Raw genomic sequence first — 22,843 nt, forward strand, 5'->3', positions numbered from 1 at the left:
TAAAGTAATTGCGGAATTTGCGAATAAGAAGAAAAGTTTATATTTAAAGTAGTTCAACAAATACAAAGTTTCTCAGAAAATTTCTTCAATTTTTTGTTCTTTTCTTGATAGCGTTCTAAGAATTACTGTCTTAAGATAGTATAGCTACAATGAAAATAAAAATTCTTCCATAAGTGAGGCAAAGTTAATTTTTGCTACTAAATATGCATCTCTTAAACATAATTTCAATGTTCGTTTTTTTTTATAATTATTTTGAGAAAAGATTCTAGATTATTTCTCAAATTTATAAAATAAATATTTTTTATATACTTCGTAATATAACATATTAACTCAATAAAAAAAGCAAATATTGGATACTTCATTTGTAAATATATTTTGAAAAAATTTAAAGAAAGAGGAACCCTTAAATTTTTTGGCGGGAAGGGGGGGGGAGGAGGGGAGGCCCAAATTTATAGTTACGCCACAGGTGACATTTTGGTTCACAGCCATGAGAAAGAGAGAGAAATGTACATGATGCCATATTGCATATTTAAAGAAGAAATATTAGTAGATAGTTCATTTCAAAACTGGTGACAAATAGCTTTAACAAAAAGTTAAAATAATAAATAATTTGTATCTATAAAAATATATATAAAATAAAAAGAAAAAATACAAATAAAATATAAAATAAAATATAAAACATAAAAATAAAATATAAAAAATAAGATAAAATATAAAATAATTTTTATTTAATAATATTACAAACTATTAAGTTGAAATTTATTTCAACGTTGACAAAAACCATTTTTTTTAATTCTAAAAAAATGCATGACATAATTCTTTTTCTTCATATCAATATCAATAGTGGCAAAGCAGACCATTTTCTGCATTATTTTTTACCGAGTTTTAACTAAGATTTCGAGTGTTTTTGCATGTGGTCCAACAACTCTATTTAAACTTTTTAAAACTTTTAAAATTGAAAAAATCTCAAGACTTGAAATAAACTAATTAAAGATTAAAAGTGTTGAAAACAACATACTTTAAATCAACTTCTTTACTACTTTTATTTAAAACATGGTAAAAGTTTCTCACGATGAATAAAAGAAAAAAAGAAAAAAGAAAAAAGACCCAGGCCTGACAATTATGTTATATTATTATAACGTTAACCAAATAACCAACTTCCGCTGACTTATAATAATAAAACTAATAGTAAAAACATGAAAAACTTAATTTTCATTAACAAATTAATCATTAATTAACGATGAATAGTTATAATTTGATATGCTCACCTTCGCATTTGTTTCCAGTGTAACCTGATGCACACGTGCATTCAAATCCAATATCTTTATCTAAACACGAACCTCCATTCTCGCATGGGTTTGGATGACAGCGTGAGGCTACTATAACCAAAGGTTATACTGTTAATATATTATTTTAGAAGTAGAAATATAATCTAGCTAAAATATGGAGAGTATTATATTGAATATATCTTATTTTGTTGAGTATGTTCACTAACTTGTTTCGTTGATTCACTCATCTAACTTTAAAACATTGTGTAAATAAATAAAAATTCTTTCTTTGTAAAAAAAAATATCAAACTGCCTAAACATTTTTTACCTTCGCAAACGCGACCATTCCCTATATAACCAGGCAAACAGTTACAGATTCCTTTTATACATTCTGCATTTGGGTCACAACGAGAACATGAGTTATGAGAATCTATTAGTAATTAATAATAAAATTAGCAAAATTGGAAAAATTATGTTATGTAAAAGTTAAAATAATTTTTTCTAAAAAAAAATGAAGATCTTTGTTAAATAAATTTTCTTATATTTTTCAAAGCATTTTCTTTTAATTTTCCCTTTAAAGATATGAATTAAAAAAAAGACAAAATTACAACTTTGAGATTTTTTTCACACACTTATAAGTATTCTTTAAATAAAAAAACCATTTTTGCGTCTTGAAAATATTCCAGTACTTAAATAAAAATTGAATTTTGCTGTCACCCTTTTATTTTCTACTAACAAAATTTGCGTTCACATGTAGGTTCAAAAAAAACTTACGTTCACATGTAGGTCCAAAAAAATCGTGCGGACAAATGCATTGAAAGTCGTGATTCACATCAATGCATGCTCCAAAATTGTTGCAGGGTGAAGAAAAGCAATGCGAAAACTCTTGAGAAAACGTTGATAAAATTTAAAAAAAATTTAAAACGTACTTAAAATTATAAATTACTTTTTTAGAAAAATACCTTGACATTTTTCTCCATGGTAACCAGGCGGACAGCTACATTTGAAACCATATTCAAGATCCAAGCATTTCCCGCTATTTTGGCAAGGATCTGGGTCGCAGTACCCAAGATGTTCTAAAAGCATGAGTTTTGTTAGTGTTAGAAATTTAAAGATAAAATAAATTTGTTAATAAGTTTAAAGGTCTATCAATAATACCTTTGCATGTAACGCCGGTATATCTTTCAGGACAAGAGCACGAATATCCAGTCAAAGTACTTGTACACTGTCCTCCATTTTCGCACGGTGAGTGATGACAATGATCAATTTCTTTATAAAAAAAGTTATATTAAAAAACAATTAAAAAGTAATTTAAATTTTTTTAATATTAAAAACCCTAATTGCAAATACAAGCATTATTTTCTATTAATATCAAAATGTACGTAATAAAAGACAAGTAAATGCGTTATAATTACGATTTTAGTTTGTGATATGTATTTTTCATAGATATAGTTATTAACTTATTATTAGTGCTATAAAAATGAATAATGAAAAAACTAAGTACTCTATAGTATATATTTTTATACATTCGTTATTTTTTTTTAAATAATAAATATATAAAAATAAATAAAATACATGACTGAAAACTCTTTCTCCAACCTGAATCATATTCATGCACATGGATATTAAGATGGTCTGGTGCAGTATGAACATGAAAACTTCCACTAGGATGTAAACTATGAAGACCTTTTTTAATATGGTGAGTAAGCATGATATCCGTATCAAAATTAGTGTCATCATTTTGGTGATTATATTCTGGTGATGCTTCTCGAATTCCACTCACAATTTCATTCCAGTCTCTTCCGTCTAAATCTGAAATGTTTTGTGAATCAAGATTGACTTCTTTGCCAGGGATTTCAAGGTCATTATTATTGGAATGGATAGTGATATCATGTTCAATTGGATTAATAACTTGATTGCGACCATTATTTTCGGTAACTTCATTTCCATTTTCAACAAAATCCACACTACTATTATCATGGTGGCGAGGAGCTATTGTCCTAATTCCACCTCGTTTTAAATCTTCTGTAGAACTATTTTGAAAATGGCGATGTTTGGAAGTAGTTATCTGATTAAAAATATTTTGATCGTTTCTAATGGCAACGATATTTTTAACTGAGTGGTTACACGATCTGCAGTGTTTCAAGCTGTAGTTTCTTCTTAATTTTTGAAGAATTAAAAAACGCCTTTTAGAAAATGGAATGTATTTTTTATATATAGTACGATTGGGAAACAAAATATTTAACGGTGATTTTGATGTTTTATTTAATCCATTAAATACTTTTGTTTGATCCAACGAGTAATAATCTTGATTATTGTCGTCATCCGTAGTATTTTTGTTAGTGTACTTTTTAATATCAAACGAAGATTCGCTTTCGTTAAAAACTCTAAGAGGAAGATCATTTTGATTTTTGTTATAAAACAGTTTTCCCCTAAACTTATGCTTTAATAAACATTTTGGCGAAAAAAACTTTGTACAAAACTTTCCTCTTTTTCTCTGCTTTTTTTGTTTCGGTTCATCGACCGTTTTCGGTTCGTCAAAACCATTATGATAAATAGGTATTTCAAATTTGTCAAATATTTTGACATTCGATTTAACATCATCCTTAGAAATTCTGACTTGCACGTTTAGTTTATTGATTTCACTTCCTTGCTCTTTTGAATCTTCATTTTCATCAACATAACTGTTATTTGAAACAAAATTGTCTTCTAACTCGCCATTTACAGTAGTAAGAAAATTACCAGTGGAATTTTTTGACTCATTTGGTGAAATACTCCGTCTGTGTGCAGTAACATATCCTAAAATGTGACCATAGTGATAAACTACTGGTTGATTTTGATTGCTTCTTGGTTCTACGTAGCGCGTATTTTTTCTTTCTGTTGTATCAGCATTCCCCCGCCATATTAATAGAACAGTAATGTGTAAGGAAATTAACAAAAACATTTCGTAACTAAAAGAGAACAATGCTTCACGTTCTTTTATTGTTCCTAGATACTTTATTTCTTGTTCAACATGGTTTGTTTATCGCATTTTGCATTTAGGATTTTTGTATTCTTATCGCTCATATTTATATAGTATAACAAACTTAGCAAGTTGAACTATTAATTAAACCGCCCCTCTACTTTCATAGTAAATTTCCTACCTAATTATTCTCAACATATGATAGCTATCCTACTGTGTGAAGTTCGAGCAAAGAGCTGCATAAGGTGAAAATCAATCAACCGTGGTATTCAAATTAAACAGAAAAGTGCTGTTATACAACATAAAATAAATTTTTGTTATTGTTTTTTATTTAGGTTATAAAGTCCAGTCCTCTGGTTTCGGTTTATTTTTGGTGAAGTTTGTAAATAAACTCTATTAAAAACGGGGTAAACGGGGATCCACTATTTATAATGGACCTCATATCCGTAACATCTCCAAAGAAACAAGAAAAACTAATACAAATAAAACTAAAGATGTCGGAGTAAAAAAAAAGATAAAATGTTTTCATTAAAATGTAAAAAGCAAACACCCGAGCAAACGTTTTATAATAGTATTTTTTTAATATATATTTTATACAGAGTTTTGAGTTTTAAATTTTGAGTTTTTAAAAAACAGAGCTCTTTTAAATGATATAAAAGTATAATAAAAAAGTTTCTTTTGTTCAAATCTACTTCTATTGATGATCTTTTAAACCAACTTTTCATTGCAGAAATTTAAAATATTTCTTAACGCAAACCAGTTTTCATTAAACTCACGAAAGACTAAATACATTTTATTTCACTTAAACCAAGGACGTTTTACGTTTTAAACCAAGGTCGTCCTTGCCTTAACCAACAACAACAAAAAAGCGCAATCAACTCTACTCTCACTGACAAACAAAAATAAAAACACTAATAGAAACTGCAAACTAAACTAAATTTAACGACTATAAGAAAAGACTAAATTTCACGTGTTTTTTTAATTTTAGGGATAAAAATTCGACATAAATCAATATAGGTTAAATAATGACGCATAAAAAGTTATTGAGTGTGGAATTGATGTTCGTACGTTTTTTTGTTAGTTTGAGTGAAATAAAATATATTTAGTCTTTAGTGAGTTTAATGAAAACTAGTTAGCATCAAGTAATATTTAAATTTCTGTAGTTAAAAGTTTGTATATTTGCTATAAAAACAATGTTGCTATATATATACTATACATGCTATAAAAACAAACTCTTCCATGGTTGACGCGAGATTAAATTTTTAGTTAATTGAAAAAGAGATGATAGCTTGTTTGAGCCGCAACTATTTGTAGAAAATAGAAAGAGATGTAATCTTAAAACTATCAATCTTAGGAATACTTGCTGATAATAATTTTTATAATAGTTTTTAGGAGTACTTGTTGATAATAATTTATCTTGGCTTCCCCATATTAAAAATTTACAATCAAAAGTTATTAAAACCATTGGTCTGATGTGCCAAGTTCGTCCATATGTAAATTCAGTTTGTCTCAAGTTAATATACTTTTCTTTAATTCATTTTTTCATTAACTATGCTAATATTAAATGGGCTAGTACACAACCATCAAAACTTAAAAAAATACATAGTTTACAAAAACATGCGTGTAGACTCATTTACGGGAAAAAAGATTAGAGCATACTAAATTTAATGAGAAATATGAAAATGATGAATGTATACGAAATAAATTTTTATCAGCACCTAGTTTTCATGTATAAATATGTTAATAACCTAACTCCAGCTAATTTTATTTGTAAGTTTGAGAAAAATGTAAATGAAAAGTATTTCTTAAGAACAAATCGATCAAATTCCAATAAACTGCCACGGAAATTAAATAAATATACAAAATATTCAATAGCATATCGAGAACCTAAGTAATGGAATTCTTTTCAACAAACTAATGCAAATCATGGTAAAACCATTAAACTCGTTTAAATTTCAAGCAAAAAAACACATTTTTAATTTTGCGGAATAATAATTCCGAGACAATTTTGTAAATTTATTCAAATGAATTTTACTTACTATTCTTAGTAGTTACTAGTGATATACGTATCTTTCAATGTATTAATTATTATATCTTTTTGTATATGTTTGTATTTATTTCTTTATATACCTAAAACTGAATAATCATTGTAAATGTAAAAGTGATTTACTTTCTTATTATATCTTTAGTTTATTTTAAATATTTTTTATTTTATTACTTTTGTATTTTTAATAGAATTTTATAACTCTTTTTGAATATTTCATAATTTGAAATATCAATATTTTATTATATTAAGGGGCTCCATGAAAAGATTGAGGTGATATTGCACCATTCATATCTTCTTTGAGTCTCCGTTTGTTTAAAAAAAAAAAAAAAAATCTTGGAAGTTAAATCATGCCCAACTACATTTACAATATATTTTTGAACCTTGTCTGGAAGAAAAAGGGCATCATTAAAAGAACCAGCCTATATATAATAACAGTATTTTATAAAGGGACTTTGTAACTTATAAAGTTAATTTTGTAGAGTTAACGAATAAAATCAGGAGTAAGGAAAAAGCGAGTACAATAAATAGACGCAATCTTAGCGCTAACTCTGTAATTGATTGTATATAGTTTTCATGAGGAGCCAGATGTGAAAGAAAATCCGAAAAGACGTAAAGTTGACAACTAAGAGTGTTGCCATTCATCAATACAGGAACTTACGTAAAAAATGAGTACGTTAAGTACTAAACAAATTAATATCATATATATTGTTAGTGCTTCAAAAAAAAAGTAATAAACGCAAGTTGCAATACAAGTTGAAACGCAAGTTACAATGCAAATTGAAATGCAACAAAAAATTTTTTAGATTATTTATATAAATTCAACACAAGTAAAATACGTAATTTTACCGTTAAATCTCTTGTTGCAGCCTCATTATATAATAAATTAGAGTATATAAGTTTTAAGTGTTTTTTTAACTTTAATTCTTTATTTAAAGATATTGTTTAGAGGTAAGTTTACTTTATTTAATGAATTTCTGAAATTAACTGCAACTTTTCCCCCGTCTTCCCGGCGTCATACGGATTCCACATAACAAAAGCATTTCGTCAATTGAGGCAATCCAAGAATCAAAAAATTTTTTTTTTTTTACCATAACCATGGTCTTAAAACATTTAAAAGTTGCTTCTTAAGCCCACGCTGATTCAATTAACTCAGCATTGCTTTATGACACGACCGTTTAGTTTTCTTGGAGCACTAGAATTACCTGAAACAAAGTTTCAGCCAGCTTCTCTTAAGTTGAGCATAGTTCTTGAGCCAATAAAGAATAACTAATTATTAATTATTTTTAGAATTATCATTAACACCTCTAACGTTTTAATGCCTGTTGGGAAAACGAGTAATTTAATATTATAAAAAATGTAATTTTTTTTTTGATTCAAGTTTTTTCCTCTAACTTCATTCTTCTTGGAAGTAAAAAAAGTAATAAAAAATCCATTATAAAATGCAAAAAATTATGCAACTAATTTTGGACAATTCATTAGTGTTTGTTTCTTTTAAAGGTTGTCGAGTTAGTGTTAAATATGTCAATTTAAAAATGAATCAAAACGAATATTTATCAGGGCCGATGACTCCGAAGGATCACAGGCCCCCCCCCCCACACACACACACACACTTTTTTTCTAAAGAACCTTTCTTTTTTCATTTTGTATGTTTTTTTGAGAAAATTCTAGATATACAAGACTTTTTTTTAAAATATACGATTGTGCCCCCCACTTTGAAACCCGTGTCGTTGCCCTGTTCATGGCAAGAACCGAGGCTTCTTTTTGGTGATTGAGATTTATAATAATCTTATATACTTTCAGATACAAAGCAAAATTTAAATTGGGGTATACTTATTACAAATGCAGTGGTTGGAGCTTTGGAACAAAAAAAATCTAAAGCGTTCCCAGCTAACACAAAACATTCAAGTACGTTCAAAGAACGTTGCGAACGTTCAAACACGTTCTATGAACGTTTGTTGAATGTTTTGTATTAGCTGGATTTGCCTCCCTCCCAACCTCAAAAAAATAATAATTTACATAACAATAAGTTACATTAGTAATAAAAATTTTTTATTATTGCTGCTTAGTCGTAGCAGCAAAGAGGAAGAAAAATTTTTTAATAATCTAAGGGAGTTATAAAAATAATAATTTACATAACAATAAGTTACATTAGTAATAAAATTTTTTTATTATTGCTGCTTAGTCGTAGCAGCAAAGAGGAAGAAAAATTTTTTAATAATCTAAGGGAGTTATATTATTGAAAAAGGTTTATATATAATAATATAACTCCTTTATTTATGGCTGATTATGATTGAAAACTTTATGCTGATTAAGAATTTTATGAAAGTATGGATCTGAAAATCAACGAAAGTGTTCTAATTTGAAGTTGAAAGTTAAAAAAATATACACTAAAACTGTAATGTTTATGAGTTTACAAGTTTCTAAAAAACTTTAACAACCTATTTTTTACTGTAAAAAATAATTTAAAAAAATTAGAGTGAAATAAATAATTTTTACCTTCACATCTTAAACCGTGCGCCATTTCAGGACATGAGCATTCAAACTTTGTTTCCAGATTTAAACATGTTCCGCCATTTTTGCATGGATTGGAATCACAAAAATCATATGCTGAAAACGTAGATTTTATAAAAAATAATATCAGATTAAAAAAAAAATCTAGGATTCCTTTCGACATTTGAGATGTTTGGAATTAAATTATAATTGTATACAGAAATAGTTAACCTTTACATTTATTACAATAAATTACTTCTACGATAAGTTTGCAATTAAAAGTTATTATTTTATAATACTTTTGTTAACAAAAAAAAAGTTGGAATTTGCGAAACTGCTTAAAATATTTAATGGTTCACCCGGATTAGGCTCATTTCCTATTTTTTAACCCTTTTTAAAAGTTCGGTTGTCTGTGATTCAAGTCATACTTTTTATATATAAAATTATCTCCTCCAGAGTGGTGAGTTGAATCTTTATTTAAACTTTAAAAATCTTATAAAGTATTTTTAAACAATATCAACTTCTTATGAAGTATTTTTTACTTTTTAAAAATTTTGGTATTACACATGTAATTTTTAAATATAAAATGTTTATAAACTTACTCTCGCAGTTTTTTCCAATAAAAGCGGTATTGCAAGTGCAATGAAAATCTTCTTCGGTTTCCGTACATTTTCCGTTGTTATGACATGGGTTTGGTCGACATCTGTCAACATCTAAAATATAATTTTATACCTTTAATACATATAAGATTATATTCTAAATTACCTATTTTGAAAATTTGACCTTTTAATATTATTTACAAAGTGCATATGTTGCAAAACTAATTGGTAGGACAAAAAAAAGATATATTGTCTTATCTTTTATTTCTATTGTCTTATTTTTATTTTTGCAAAAGTATTTATAAAATATTATAAATAAACGAAATAATTGATTATAATTCAAAAAACAAAAAAAGATGTAGTTATCAGGCACGTAGACATGGAGTTACCAATGCGATCAAAAAGTATTCCTTTAAAAATATTTAAACATGTGTTTAAGTTGTTGAGTGAAGACGATTTTTACAAACTTTTATGTCAAGTGCAGTCGTGTTATGTTAACAGTTTTAGTCTTTTCAATAAAATTCTAAAAAGACAAAAAAACTGTTTTTTTTAACTCCGTCTCAACAGAGGTTCTACATTGAGTATTATACTTAACATTTTTAATAATAAGCCAAATCAGTTACAAAATTTTATTCATTTTTATCTTTTAACATTTTTATAGTGGGAACATTCTATACAAACAGGTGTCCAAAAATATAATCGTTGTATTTATGTGGATATAAGCCTTAATTGAGTAAAATGAAGATTTAAGACAATATTTTTTATTTTTGTGTTTAACCAGCTTATAGGCGCAGCAAGGTGGGTAGGGAGAGATACAGATGAGCGCCGGAGATAACAGTTGGATTTTTTATATTTGATACTTTCAGGCATTGTTCAAACAATGAACAATTTCCTAAATGCTTCGAATTTAAATTCATGCTTAAGTCAAAACGTAATGTTTTGAAAAAAAACTGCGGATTTTGAAGCCCGGGATCAAAAATACCCCAAAACTTTTGCTGAACAATAGAGGATCAGAAAATGCTCGTAGGCATAAATTTCCGGTATTACTTGTTCCTGATCCGCTAGCTCTTGGTTCATCAACTCTCAAACCAAATTCTTCAAATACCCTATCATGAACAATTTTTTCTCTCAATAAATATTGATCTTTTAAAACCGTTTTTACTTTCCAAGTTTTATTTTAACTCTATATGAAATATGTAAAATAAATTCAAAAATCCTAATCCAAACATGAAGTGGTAAAATGCCATAGCAAAATGCCTGCCCAAATGTAACATGTACTTCCTTAAAGATTTTAAGATCGCTTATTATGTTAGGTGTAGCATGACAAATCAAACAATATTGTGTCGAAGTGTCTGTGATGTATACTAAAATTTTCCCATCAATCATTAAAATGGCAAAACTATAGTTGATAAAAACATACTTATGTACTGGAAGGAAAACTTTAACAAGATATAAATTAAAAATTTCTTTTTCAATTTCCATCGTAATTTTTAATACCACTTATTTATTTTTCTTTATATACTCCAGCATAATTGGTCTACAAAATCTAGTACTCTGAGACATTATGTTATTCTATAAAATATTGTTTGAATCTAAATGTACATATATTCGAGGAGGTAATGTTGCTGTGACAAATAGATCCAAATCTTAAAGGTTATTTTGATTGGAATAATTGAAACTTTAATGGCAATTTGAGTGACTTGATGCTTCGTCCATACCCAACTATTAGTTAGTATTAATTCATAAAAGCTTTTTTTTTTTGCCATCCAAACTTTTTTAAATTATTTTTTCCTGAAGTTTCACGAGTCTTTCAGATGTGTAGTTTAAAAGGTCCTGAAGATGAACCTTTGTTTCAGTAACAATGGATGAAAAGTGAGCACTCGTTTTTTATTTCGGAAATTGCTCGATAAGATGGAAATTTGCTTAGTACTACTTTATGAGTATTTTCATAAACGCTTTTTGAAAATTTGTTATTTAAGAAGTATGAAAAAGCTTCTTCAGACGTCATTTTTTCTTGCAACATGGTTATCTGAGTGAAAATAACGAAAAACAACGATTCGTGTTGCTACTTTGTAACGACACTAAGAAATTTAACTAAACTAAATTCGCGTTTAGTAAATGCTGTTCATTGTGCAACTAACAATATTTTTTCGACGAATTCCGTTTTTGAATAAACAGATATATTTGCTATCAATCGTCTTTAGGAGAGAGAACTTGATTCGTCCAACTATTTTGTAGTCGACCTCTTTTTCGCTGATTCATTTGTTAAACCCTCTTTGTTAGCTGGTGATTAGTCAACTGAATCATTTGTTTTAAAAACTGAGTAAAGCCAAACCGGAATTCTACTATCAAAATTCATGCCACAGTGCAACATTATTTGCAAAAGCTATTTTTAATCTCTTTCTTAATAAACTTAATTTGTCTTCTCTGACTTAAATCTTAGTAAAAACACATTTAAACCCTCTATCTTCATACATTTATACTCTACAAAATCTCCATAAACTACAAAAGTATTTTCAAAAACCTGAAAGCATTGCACAATTTGTCTTAAATTGATTTCCTCCATTGCCTTACAAAGTAAAAAGACATTTTAACAACATCTAGAAACTCATGTGGTTTTTGGTCGATCAGAGGATATCAAAAATTGCACATTAGAATTATTTTTTCTTAAGTTAATTGTTTACTTTAAAACTATAAACACTTAAAATAAAAAAAAACACGAAAACAAATTTACTTTAGTCTTTCATGCCAAAGTCGTTTTTTTTAGTTTTAGTAATGAATGAAAAAGAAAGTTTTATTCGAAGAATTTTTTATTTGTTTAAAAAAACATCAATTTTTCGAAAGTATTTAGCGCTCAAGATCGCAAATGATCGAAGCCACACTTCTCACGGTAGTCAGTGACATTGCAGACTTATAAAATATCAAAGTATGGAAAAGGAACAAATCGGAACAATTTTTTTTATTCTTCATCAAAGTTGGTAGTTAGTACTTTTGTGATGAATTTTTTATTTTCAATGCATAAAAGTTATAGTACCAACTTTTTCAGGAAATTTTTTATTTTTATTTTTAGCAGCCTTTATTATAATCTTTTAAGTTAATGTATATACTGTCGATTTTTCAATGATCTATATATTGAAAAAGAAACAAATACTGCATCTTAATAATAATAATTTTATCAAAAATACATGAAAAACCTAATTCAATTAGCCACTACCTTTGAGCCTGTCACATTTAGAGTTTCATAAATTGGAAAATTCTTAGTGAGGGTGAAAGTATAAAAATCCACTATCAAACATAACGTTTAAAGAAAGTTACTTCTTGATTTTTGGCCATGTGATTTTCCACTGTGCGTGGTAAGGTAATTATTAGTTATTAAAGCTTTTTATCAAAATGTCAATAAAGTTTCAAACACAAAAAATGATGTCAAAAACTGCTTTAGGCAGTAATTAAAATTATTACTTATGGTGTAATTAAAAGAAACGAAGATCAAATTTAGTAAAAGGAAGAAACTCTTAGAAAATGTGTCACTTTAGTATATCAAGATCACATGCGTTTATTGTTTTAATCCTGTTTCTACAAAAAATATTAAAAAATATTAAATCTTTTTTTTGGCAGTTTTTTAGTCACATATAAGTTTTATAAATTTGGAGAGTTGCAAATTAAAACTAGCTTGAAAATTGAGTCAATTTAAGGAGGTACTTTTTGTACTTAAGAGCTTAGTCCTCTAAGTACAACATTAGAGCTTGATTAATTGATTAATCAAATTACAATGGAAAATTTAGTAGCTTAGTCATTTTTTTATATGATATTGAAAACAAAAAATGATTGAAATTGATTGATTTTGTTGACCAATATGATGTTCTAAAGTTTAAATTTTCCAACCTACTAAATTGTTGACCTACTGTATTTTTGGCCTGATAAATTTTCAACCTAATGAATATTTAACCTACTGTATTTTCAGTTTTATAACAACGTCTTTCCGGCAGCATATTTTGAAACCCTATACAGAATAGGCGGAGATAATGCACAATCTGATTGGCTGATTTTTAAATAGAGGCTTTAGCGTGTATATTATAATCAAAACAAATGTTAAAAAGCTTGCGAGATAATAAAAGTGAGACTGAATAATTGCATAAAAAAATCAAATAATAATTACTTAAAAAGTATGATTTTTCTATCAACATCTGTTCAATACTTATACTTTTACAAAACTTCACAACTCAAAACAACCGCGATTTTCGTAATATTTTTTCAAAAATAAAGATTTAAAAGAAGTAGTTTGTTTTCCTAATGGTTTTTATAACTCTAAGACTTAAAAAAGACAACCATTGTAACAAACTACTAACCAGATAGTGAAACTTGAGTATGATGTGATTTTTATACGATAGATTTTTATAACAGTTTTATAATTTATCTTGTAATATCCATAAAATATTGATAACTTGGTATGATTTCTTTCACATTAAGTTTTTAATTAATCCTATCATTTAGCTAGAAAAATATTTTTAAAAATTCCCTAATTTCTTTTCAGAACTTTATACTAATTACTCTCATATACAAATTATATACCTTACTAAAACATTTTAGGTTTGAGAATATTGCTTACTGGTTGTTATAGCTAACCCAGGTAATTTGCAACACTCTCAAAGTAAAAGCAATTGTAAGCAAGAGCTGATTTGTATTGCCTTAGGTATTTTAGTAATAAAAGATTACAAAACTTTGTAACATAATAGAAAGACAAACCAGAAGAAAAAGTCTATAACTTGATTTCTACAAGTGTGTTTTGATATAGTTCATTGATTACTCAAAAGGAATAACTCTTAACTAACGACATCTCTATGAAGAACTAAGTGTAAAAGGTAGAAACAAAAAAACTACATGTTGTAATTTATTTCAATTTCAAAAGTCAAAACATATAAAACATGTTTGTTGATATAAAGCTATTAACCTGAAAAAAATTGGTAATTTTATTCTATAATTGGTAAAAAAATGTTTACCCTCTAATAGCTACTGATGGTAAATAATATCAAATAAAGCAACAAGTTTTAATAAATTTCATTTTTATTATGCTATCAATTTATTTTACACTAAATACTTCTGAAGAAAAAAAAATCTGTTAGCTCTAAAAAAATGAAAAAAAAAACACTTTATAAAATGTATTTTTGTACCAAATTTTATAAATAGTTTCTTTATGTTATTTTTGGTATAACCAATAAAATCAAGTGCGCTTTTTTTGAATTTCTGTGAATACCTCTTGTATAATGATATAAAAAAATTCAATACTCTTTGCAGGCTTGTAATATCAAAGCTTATATGTAGTTGTACAAAAAAACTATTCCGTAGAAAAACAAATATCACTTCTTTTGTATTTAGAAATTTTTTCACATTTACAATTTAGCTTTAAACGCAGGATTATCTAGTAATTAACAGATTACAAAACGTTGTACCACATCTTAATGGAGAACCAAGGGTCAAGAGGTAGAAAAAAGAAACATGCAAATTCACATTGAATATTTCAAGAGTTCATACAAAAGCATTTTATAACAACAAAAACACATAGCATGACAACTGACATTTTTATAAAAATCTTCTTTTCTTTTCTTGATTACTCTTTTTCTATTAAAATACTTAATTTTTACCACTTAATTTTATTCTCTTTTTTTTTCAATTATTACAATAAAAACAAATGCCACAATAATTTGCATTTTTTTGATGCCACAACCCACTTTATTTTGGTCAAAATATTTGACTTACTTTCAAATTATTCAACTTGCAATACTTTTTCTTGTTTGTAATGTCAGTGTTTATATGTAACAGTACAAAAAATTATTGCTCACTAGACAAACATAAGTTTTTCTTTTTTTGTTAAAAATTTCAAACAGAATATTAATATCCAATTGTCATCTTTTATATATAAACTAATGTAGTCTGCCGAACTTTTTCTACACCTTTGAAAAGTGTTTAATGGTTTCAGGACGGAGTTTTATTAGAGTTATGTAATAAAAAAAAAAAGGTTTTCTTAAAACTAAGGTTGAAACAAACATGAAAACAAAATCTCGTTAGAGTTCATATATTGACATGAAACATGTAAGCTAGTTGCAATCAGTACAAATTTTTTTTTTTTTAAAATTTTAATGTTTAACTCTTTGTAATTAACATATAAATCAATTTATAAATAAAGTTCTTAACCAGTAGTCTCGTGCAAATGCATATCAACTGCATATAAACTTTGTGTTTGAGCATGCTTTAAATCCAAGGACATTATACTTTACGAGAAACACATTTATAGATCTTTTCGAGTTTACTTTGAAAAATTTTTTTTTCCATTTCTTTAAATTAACAACAGATGAAATCCCCATCACCAAGATAAACCTTATTGACATTTTGAGATTTTTACGAGTGAAAATTCTCTTGTATTTTGATACCTTTTAAATGCTCTGAAGTGAACTAAAATAAAATTAATTTCCTGTGTTGATAGTAACTCAAGAGTTGTATTGATAAACTTAGTTTATCAAACTTAGTTTATCATTACAAAAACCTGCTTGTTTTGATTTAACTATATTTTTTAACAAATGCGCACTTGCCTCTCTTTCAAAATCAGCGAATCAGATTGCTCATATTTCTGCCTATTCTGAGCCTGTATAGGGTTTCAAAATACGCTTTCCGGCATGTATTTTGTATATTTTGTTGTAGACGATGTTTCGTCTGACTTTTTTTTCCCGTGAACTTTGGGAAGTCACTGGGAACACTTTTTCCCGTGAACTTTGGAAAGTGACTTCCCGAAGTTCACGGGAAAAAAAGTCAGACGAATTATCGTCTAATTTTGTTGTTGATTTGAATACGAGCCAAATTTGATCAGCCTTGGCGCAGTGGTTGAAGCTCTGTCTTTAGAATCGGGAGGTATAAGGTTCGATGAATGCTCGGAAAACTTATTGATTGTTAATTAAAAAAAAAATTTCGTAGTTAAAAAAAAAACAACGTTAAAAAACAGACACGTTAATCTGTTGAAAATTAATTTATCTCAAATCGGTTGAAAAAAAAAATCTATAAAATAGGTATAAAAATCTGTCGAAAACGAAAACGTAATAAATCGGTTGAAAAAAAAAGCTATAATCGGTTGAAAACAATTTAGAATAGGGAGGTTATCTGAAAATTAGTTTCACTTTTTACTAGATGTTCTTTTTGTAGAACAACTTTGTAGGTGGAGATTTTTGTAGGTCTAACTGACACGACTATTTACTAAAAAATCAGTTAAAATATTATTGGTTTCACCGTCACGGAAACATACCATTATATTATAATAAATTTCCGTAAAGAATGTAAAACCATCGATAAAAGTACACGACATTTAAATTTGACTTTAAAACCTCGAAAAACACGTATTAAACTTAAGTAAAATTGCCCGGGAAATAAACGTGTTTTTGGTTTACGTTTAGATTGTGACAAATACGTGTCTATACAGGTTTTAATTCTGAAAGTAAAACTAGATGTGCCGGCTGGGAGGAGAATTACACAAAATATCTATACTTTTTTTGTTTTAAAAATGTTTGATTTCAGGTCTTTTATGACTCAGCAGAAACTGACATTATTACGCCCTTAAGTTGATTTTCCTTAAAAAAAATTTTTTTTAAATATTTTTAAAACCATTTAACTGCATATAATTCATAGAGTTATCAACAGATTTCAAAATCCATATTTAACCATTTAACCAGGAAGTTAATGCCTCCTTCCTAACCAATGATGCATATATGCTAGAGCCATATATGCGTCATTGCTAAGGAAGAAATGTTTTGTTAATTTTAACTGGAATTTTAATTACATCTCAACTTCATGCTCTCCTCAAGCGCACACACAAGTTTATTCAATTCGGCTGGAAAACATTACATCACCCAGCAAAATCATTCTACAAATCTAAAAATAACTTTTGAAATAGTTTTTGAGTAAACAAGGATTCTGATGCTTGTTTAATCCAAAACTTGAAAAGTCTAAAATATTTCATCAAACAATCGCTTACAATCAAAGTTTGAATTTTCGATACTATTGCAAAAAAACTGAGGGCTTGTACAATCGCGTACTTTTCAAGACATCTTTAAAAGTTTAGAGTGAACAACCATGTCAATATTTGTAACTTTATTTCTTTTTTTAAAGAGATTTTAATAATGAATAAATATTTCATCATTACAGGTAACATCATTACTAAATTAAAAATAATCCATTACTTTGATAATAAGGGTTTAATAGTTTTTAATTAAAGTTTTAAATATAAATAAATAAACTTGTAATTAAAAAAGCCTTACTTTCACATAGATCACCTTTAAATCCCATGGTACATCCACATTTATAGCCTTCAGGAGTTTCATAGCATTGACCTCCATTCTTACAAGGATTGGGTTGACATTGGTTCAAAGCTTAATCAAGTAGTTAAGTGGTTTAAAAAGTGTCAATCAATTTTAAAAGGTAGGTTAAAACTATATTTACCTTCGCAATGTTTTCCTTTAAATCCAATACTGCAAGTGCATATGTGACCATGCGTTAAAGCCGTACAAGTCCCTGCGTTTCGACAAGGATTTGGGTAACAACGTGCTTTTCCTAATTTTAACAATGATTAGTTATTTATTATAAGTTGTTTAATATCAAAAAGTTATTTTTTTATCATATTTCATATTATTTTACTATTTTTTTAATTTATTTATCACAAATATTTATAAAAATTTAAATATTTGTTTCTCACCAGAAGGATTTTCTAAAATGAACTTTTTTTTAAATAAATATAGCAATTTTATACGCTTTAAACTTTTTTTACGTTTAAACAGGTTTTAGTTATTTTTGTATTATTTTATTGCTATAGTTATATATTATATTTAATATACATACGCAAATGTTTTGTTAAATGGTGACTGTGGTATAAATGACTTATTTTTTGAACAGGTTGCGGCTGAAGATTAATTAAATTCTGCGGTGGTATTGATGCTTCAGCACCATCATAAAAAGATTGTTCATTTCTATCAGATTTTTGTGGCAAAGAAACTGTAACTTTTCCTTCAGGAAAATATCTAGGTACTGAGGTCTGAATGGTGTGTAGATCAGTTGGCATAATATTTGGTTGTTCTAATGGTGAAAAAATTGGTTGCTGCCCTCCACCTGTAATTTCATTTCCAGTCAATTCGCCTCCTGTCATCATACCTATCTTTTCAGCAACTCCAACATTATTGAGATTTATATTTGACATGGAACTTTGCTCTATATTAGGAACATCGCTTTGCGGGAGATAATTTTGTGGGAGATAATTTTGTGCATTTAATGTGTTTATTCCCGAGTTGATGTGTTGTTGTAGCGTGTTTGCAAAAGGATTTACTGCTTGCTCATTTTCATGAAAAAGCTGCGACAGTTGATGCTGTCTTAATGCGTTGTGTGGAATATATCTATTCTGAAAGTAAGAAGCGTCATTAAACTCTTTCCTTTGAGGAACAAAAATTCGGTTTGGGTAATTTAAAAACTTTCGTAAGTGTTTGTTAGTGAACTGTTCAAAATGGCTAGGGTTTTCATGAGAGTTCCAGCCTACATTATGGTATGAATGTAGCCTTGTTAACTGAGGTGTAGCTATTACACGAAAAGGCTCCATAGGTGCCGGAACGTTTGGGGGAGGACCGTACACATGAACAGCTCCAGGAATGTTTATGTACTGTGGCACGCCATTTTGAGAGTGAGCGAGCCGATTATAAACTTGCTGCAAAATGTCAAACTTTTTGCTTTCTGTTTTATTATCTCTATACTTTACAATTTCGGGTTGTAATTGATCAAAAACGTTCGTAAGGTTGTATTTGCTTTTTATTTTATGCTTTTTTGCACTATCAATTCCTTTGTGGTGAATTTTACGAGTGCATTGCGTCCAATTAAAATAAATAATGACTAAAAAGATAAAAATCCATTGTTTTCCTAAATACTGCATTTCAAACAAAAAATCACGCTGTTACGATGGTAACTACAAATCACGCTGTTAAAACTACTATGGTCTCACAGCTTTCTTCTTGTTTCCATTTCTTGAACAAAAATCAAAACGCAAAATTAGCATACACTTAAATTCCATATATAATTTTAAAGCAATTTTTATGTATTTTAAATAAAAATATTTATCAAATTAATTTTTATTCAATTAAAAACTTGAAAACCAGAGCAAAACAGCTTAAATAAAAGCAATTTTAGAAAGTTTAAATGTGCTGCAAAATTAAAGCGTTATGGCTGATTAACTAAACGTCTTTTCGAAAGAAAAAAACACAACCAAACCTAGAACTTTTTTTTTAGGAAAAAAAATTTTTTTTTTTTGCAGAGTTTTGAAAAAATAGCACTTTTTAATAAAACTTACTGTTAATTTTAAAACTTTTGTTTTTAATTATATAGAATGCTTTCAAAACACTTATATTTAACATTAAAAATAAAAAAAAATTTATTAAAAAAATAAGAAAATAATTTGTACGTATATTTAACATTAAAAATAAATAAATAAACCTTTATTAAAAAAATAAGAAGATAAATGATAAATAACAATGATAAAAGTTTGGAAAATAAAAGATTTTCTTCTTATTTTTATTTATTTAATTTTGTTTATTTGAATATCATATTATATTTTGGTATACAATGCTCTTATATCTTATGGCCTTGCATAGGAACAGCCACAAATAGCCATAAAGAATTATCCAAAGTAGCGTGCGTTATTCACCAAAGTTTTTGCGTACCGAAGTACGCAAAAAAGTTTGCCTTTATTTCATTAGGGACGAAAACATCCCGGAAATTTTAATCTCGGGAAATTTTTTGAAATTTTCAAAAAAAGATACGTTATTTTATGGGTAAAATTTAATGTCTTATTTAGGCAGTTATTATGTATAATTTTATGGTAAAATATTGAGAAGATTTATAAAAATGTTAGAAAGCCTCATTTGGAAAACACTTTTTTGGTATTTTCTTGAGTTTTTTTATTGTAACTATAAATAGCAACTATGATTATTTGTTTTCAAAATTATGATTATTTTTTTTTTATTCTGTAATTTGCTAAGCATACCGACGTTTGTTGCCGTAGCAAACTTCGTTTAAGGCTAAAGATAGTTTGTATCCCCATCCCTAAAGGGAAAGGGGCATTTTTCAATACCTAATAAATTGACCTAAAAATTACTGAAAACTGTAAAATTGTATATTAAAAAAAAGACATGATTGAATATTCACAGTATTTTAAAATTTTTTCTTGATTTAACGACGTTATTGATTAATGGAAGGCAAAGAGCAAAGAAATTTTTTGCTAAATTTGGACTATTTAAAAATAAAGGTAAGAATAAAAAAAAAGACTAATGATTTCGAGGTCATGTTCTCCGCCGCTATATTTAAATAAATGCTTTTAAGACTTGAGTTTCACTCGCCACAATTTTGCTAGGGCACTTTTGACTTTATAAATCTAAAAATTAAAAAATTTTGCTATACTTTAAAATAGTTTAAATGTATAATTCTGCCAAGTGGGCGATTTGTGCGTGCGTGTGTTTTATAAGTACCATACCAATCAAATTAATTTATTATTATTTTACTGAACATTCATGAATGACATTAGAAAACACATTTGATCTGATCAGATCAAATGTGTTTTCTAATGTCATTTTTAGATAAGTTATTATAATCTAACACAGCTAGTGCATTTATAGCATAAATGAACAAGCTAACTCGGAATATATATACTTTTCGTTGTTCTACAAAATCAATATACCTAATAGTAACATATATCGACTTGAGCGTTTTATTGCTTTTTTAAAAGAATCCGCGATTCTTAAATGAATAAAGTTGATTATAGAAAATTTGGCTAAAAGATGTGTATTTTTCGCATGCGGGTCTTTATTATTTTATGTTTTTTATTAAAATATTTAAAGAATATTCATTAAAAGTATTTTGTAAAACTTTTAAAGTTTATTGCAATAAACCCTAATAATCAACCTTAATTGTCATCTAATTCAGTATGTTTTGCCAACTACTCCAAAAAAATATTGAACACAGTATTAAAAAAAAGGTACTGTCGTATAATGTCAAAAAAAATTTTTTTTTGTCGTATAATTGTCGTATAATTGTCGTATAATTGTCGTATAATTGTCAAAAAAAAAATATTTTAGAATTTTTTTTTAGATAAAAACTTTCTGTTTTTTTGATATTTTATTAGATTAGATTATTTTTCGAACTTTATCTATTTCACATAAATTTCAAATTTGAAATTTATGTGAAATAGATAAAGGTATAATAACTTTCCTTGAATAACAGTTTACTACAATACTTTCGTTTACCATATTTTTTTTATACAATCTCTTTTAATACAATATTAGAAATAGTATATAAATCAATTTGGTTTTTAAAAAAATCTTACATTTAGATTACTCTGACCCAGAGGCGATTTAACGAGGGTGTGGAACCCCCCCTCCCTATAGAAGGTGGTTTTTAAGTTTTAGACGGTTTTTTAGGAAACATAGTCGGCTAGTCGGGTATTAGAGAGATATCAGTCTGGTGAATTTTAGTTTTGAGGACTTTTTTAGTAGGGGCCTATTCCCCTACTAATACAAACTTTACCTCTGTTACCTAGCTCTTCAAATAACTTGTGAAACATTTTGCTAAATTAATTTTCCTACGACGATATTCTAACAATTTGTATAAATATTTTACAATGCCTAAAAATTTCATAATATTAAAACTTTTTTTTATTGGTCCATAAGATTAATGTTTTTTTATTAGTTCATGATAATGATGTACTTTCATCGGAAAATGATATTGATTTTGGACTCTACAAAATGGATGTAAAGATAGCCATCATATTAGAATTTTTGATACTTAAATCTTATAAGAAAGTTTTTAAATTTTTGGCCGATGTATTTTAAAATCTTTCATTGGTTCATAACTCAAAATATGTGCGAATGTGGTTGCTGTCTTTTTTAAAAAGCCAAAAAATGTAATGAAAGATTACTATATTTATTTTTATTTCTAAGTTTGTTTGGCGAGAAGTTTTGAAAAAAGAAACAAGGTGTCTAAAGCACAATAAACATTTGCATATTTTATATTATGCTACTATATTTAAGGGTAGAAACTAACTAATAAATTAATAAAATTTCAGATGATGTTAAATCAAATATATATATATATATATATATATATATATATATATATATATATATATATATATATATATATATATATATATATATATATATATATATATGATATTACCGTTTGTAGATATAATTTGTACTTAACAACATAGACTTAGTTTGTCTTTTATCACAAACATTTTTACGCTTCAGTGGTTTTTAAAAAACCATAGAAGCGCAAATAATAGACTGGAATAGATTTAAATTTTAATTTAAAAAAGAAACGAATTTATTTTTTAAATAAAAATTTAATAAAAATTTTTAAAATTTGATAAACATTTTTAAAATTTGATAAAAATTTTTAAAATTTGATA

The 22,843-nt window shown here is 27.2% G+C and overlaps 1 protein-coding gene across 2 annotated transcripts in view; it reads right to left on the reverse strand.

Annotated features, from left to right (window-relative positions):
- LOC100211267 (neurogenic locus notch homolog protein 4) overlaps positions 1-19,576 on the reverse strand; it is a 50,224-nt gene extending 30,648 nt beyond the window's left edge. The window contains exons 1-10 of one of the 2 annotated variants that reach the window (XM_065796273.1): positions 18,241-19,576; positions 17,845-17,955; positions 17,664-17,774; positions 9,370-9,480; positions 8,774-8,884; positions 2,427-2,537; positions 2,231-2,344; positions 2,043-2,153; positions 1,597-1,698; positions 1,269-1,379 (exon numbers count right to left, since the gene is read on the reverse strand). In XM_065796273.1, the coding sequence (XP_065652345.1) occupies positions 1,269-1,379; positions 1,597-1,698; positions 2,043-2,153; positions 2,231-2,344; positions 2,427-2,537; positions 8,774-8,884; positions 9,370-9,480; positions 17,664-17,774; positions 17,845-17,955; positions 18,241-19,315 (2,068 nt within the window). In that variant the 5' untranslated portion in view covers positions 19,316-19,576. Of the gene's footprint in view, positions 1-1,268; positions 1,380-1,596; positions 1,699-2,042; positions 2,154-2,230; positions 2,345-2,426; positions 2,538-2,867; positions 4,443-8,773; positions 8,885-9,369; positions 9,481-17,663; positions 17,775-17,844; positions 17,956-18,240 lie in introns of those variants that run through there. The other variant, XM_065796274.1, reaches the window with a different exon arrangement.
- Positions 19,577-22,843: the final 3,267 nt, after the last annotated feature.

The sequence above is a fragment of the Hydra vulgaris genome, chromosome 04, assembly GCF_038396675.1.
Source record: "Hydra vulgaris chromosome 04, alternate assembly HydraT2T_AEP".
Taxonomy (NCBI): Eukaryota; Metazoa; Cnidaria; class Hydrozoa; order Anthoathecata; family Hydridae; genus Hydra; species Hydra vulgaris.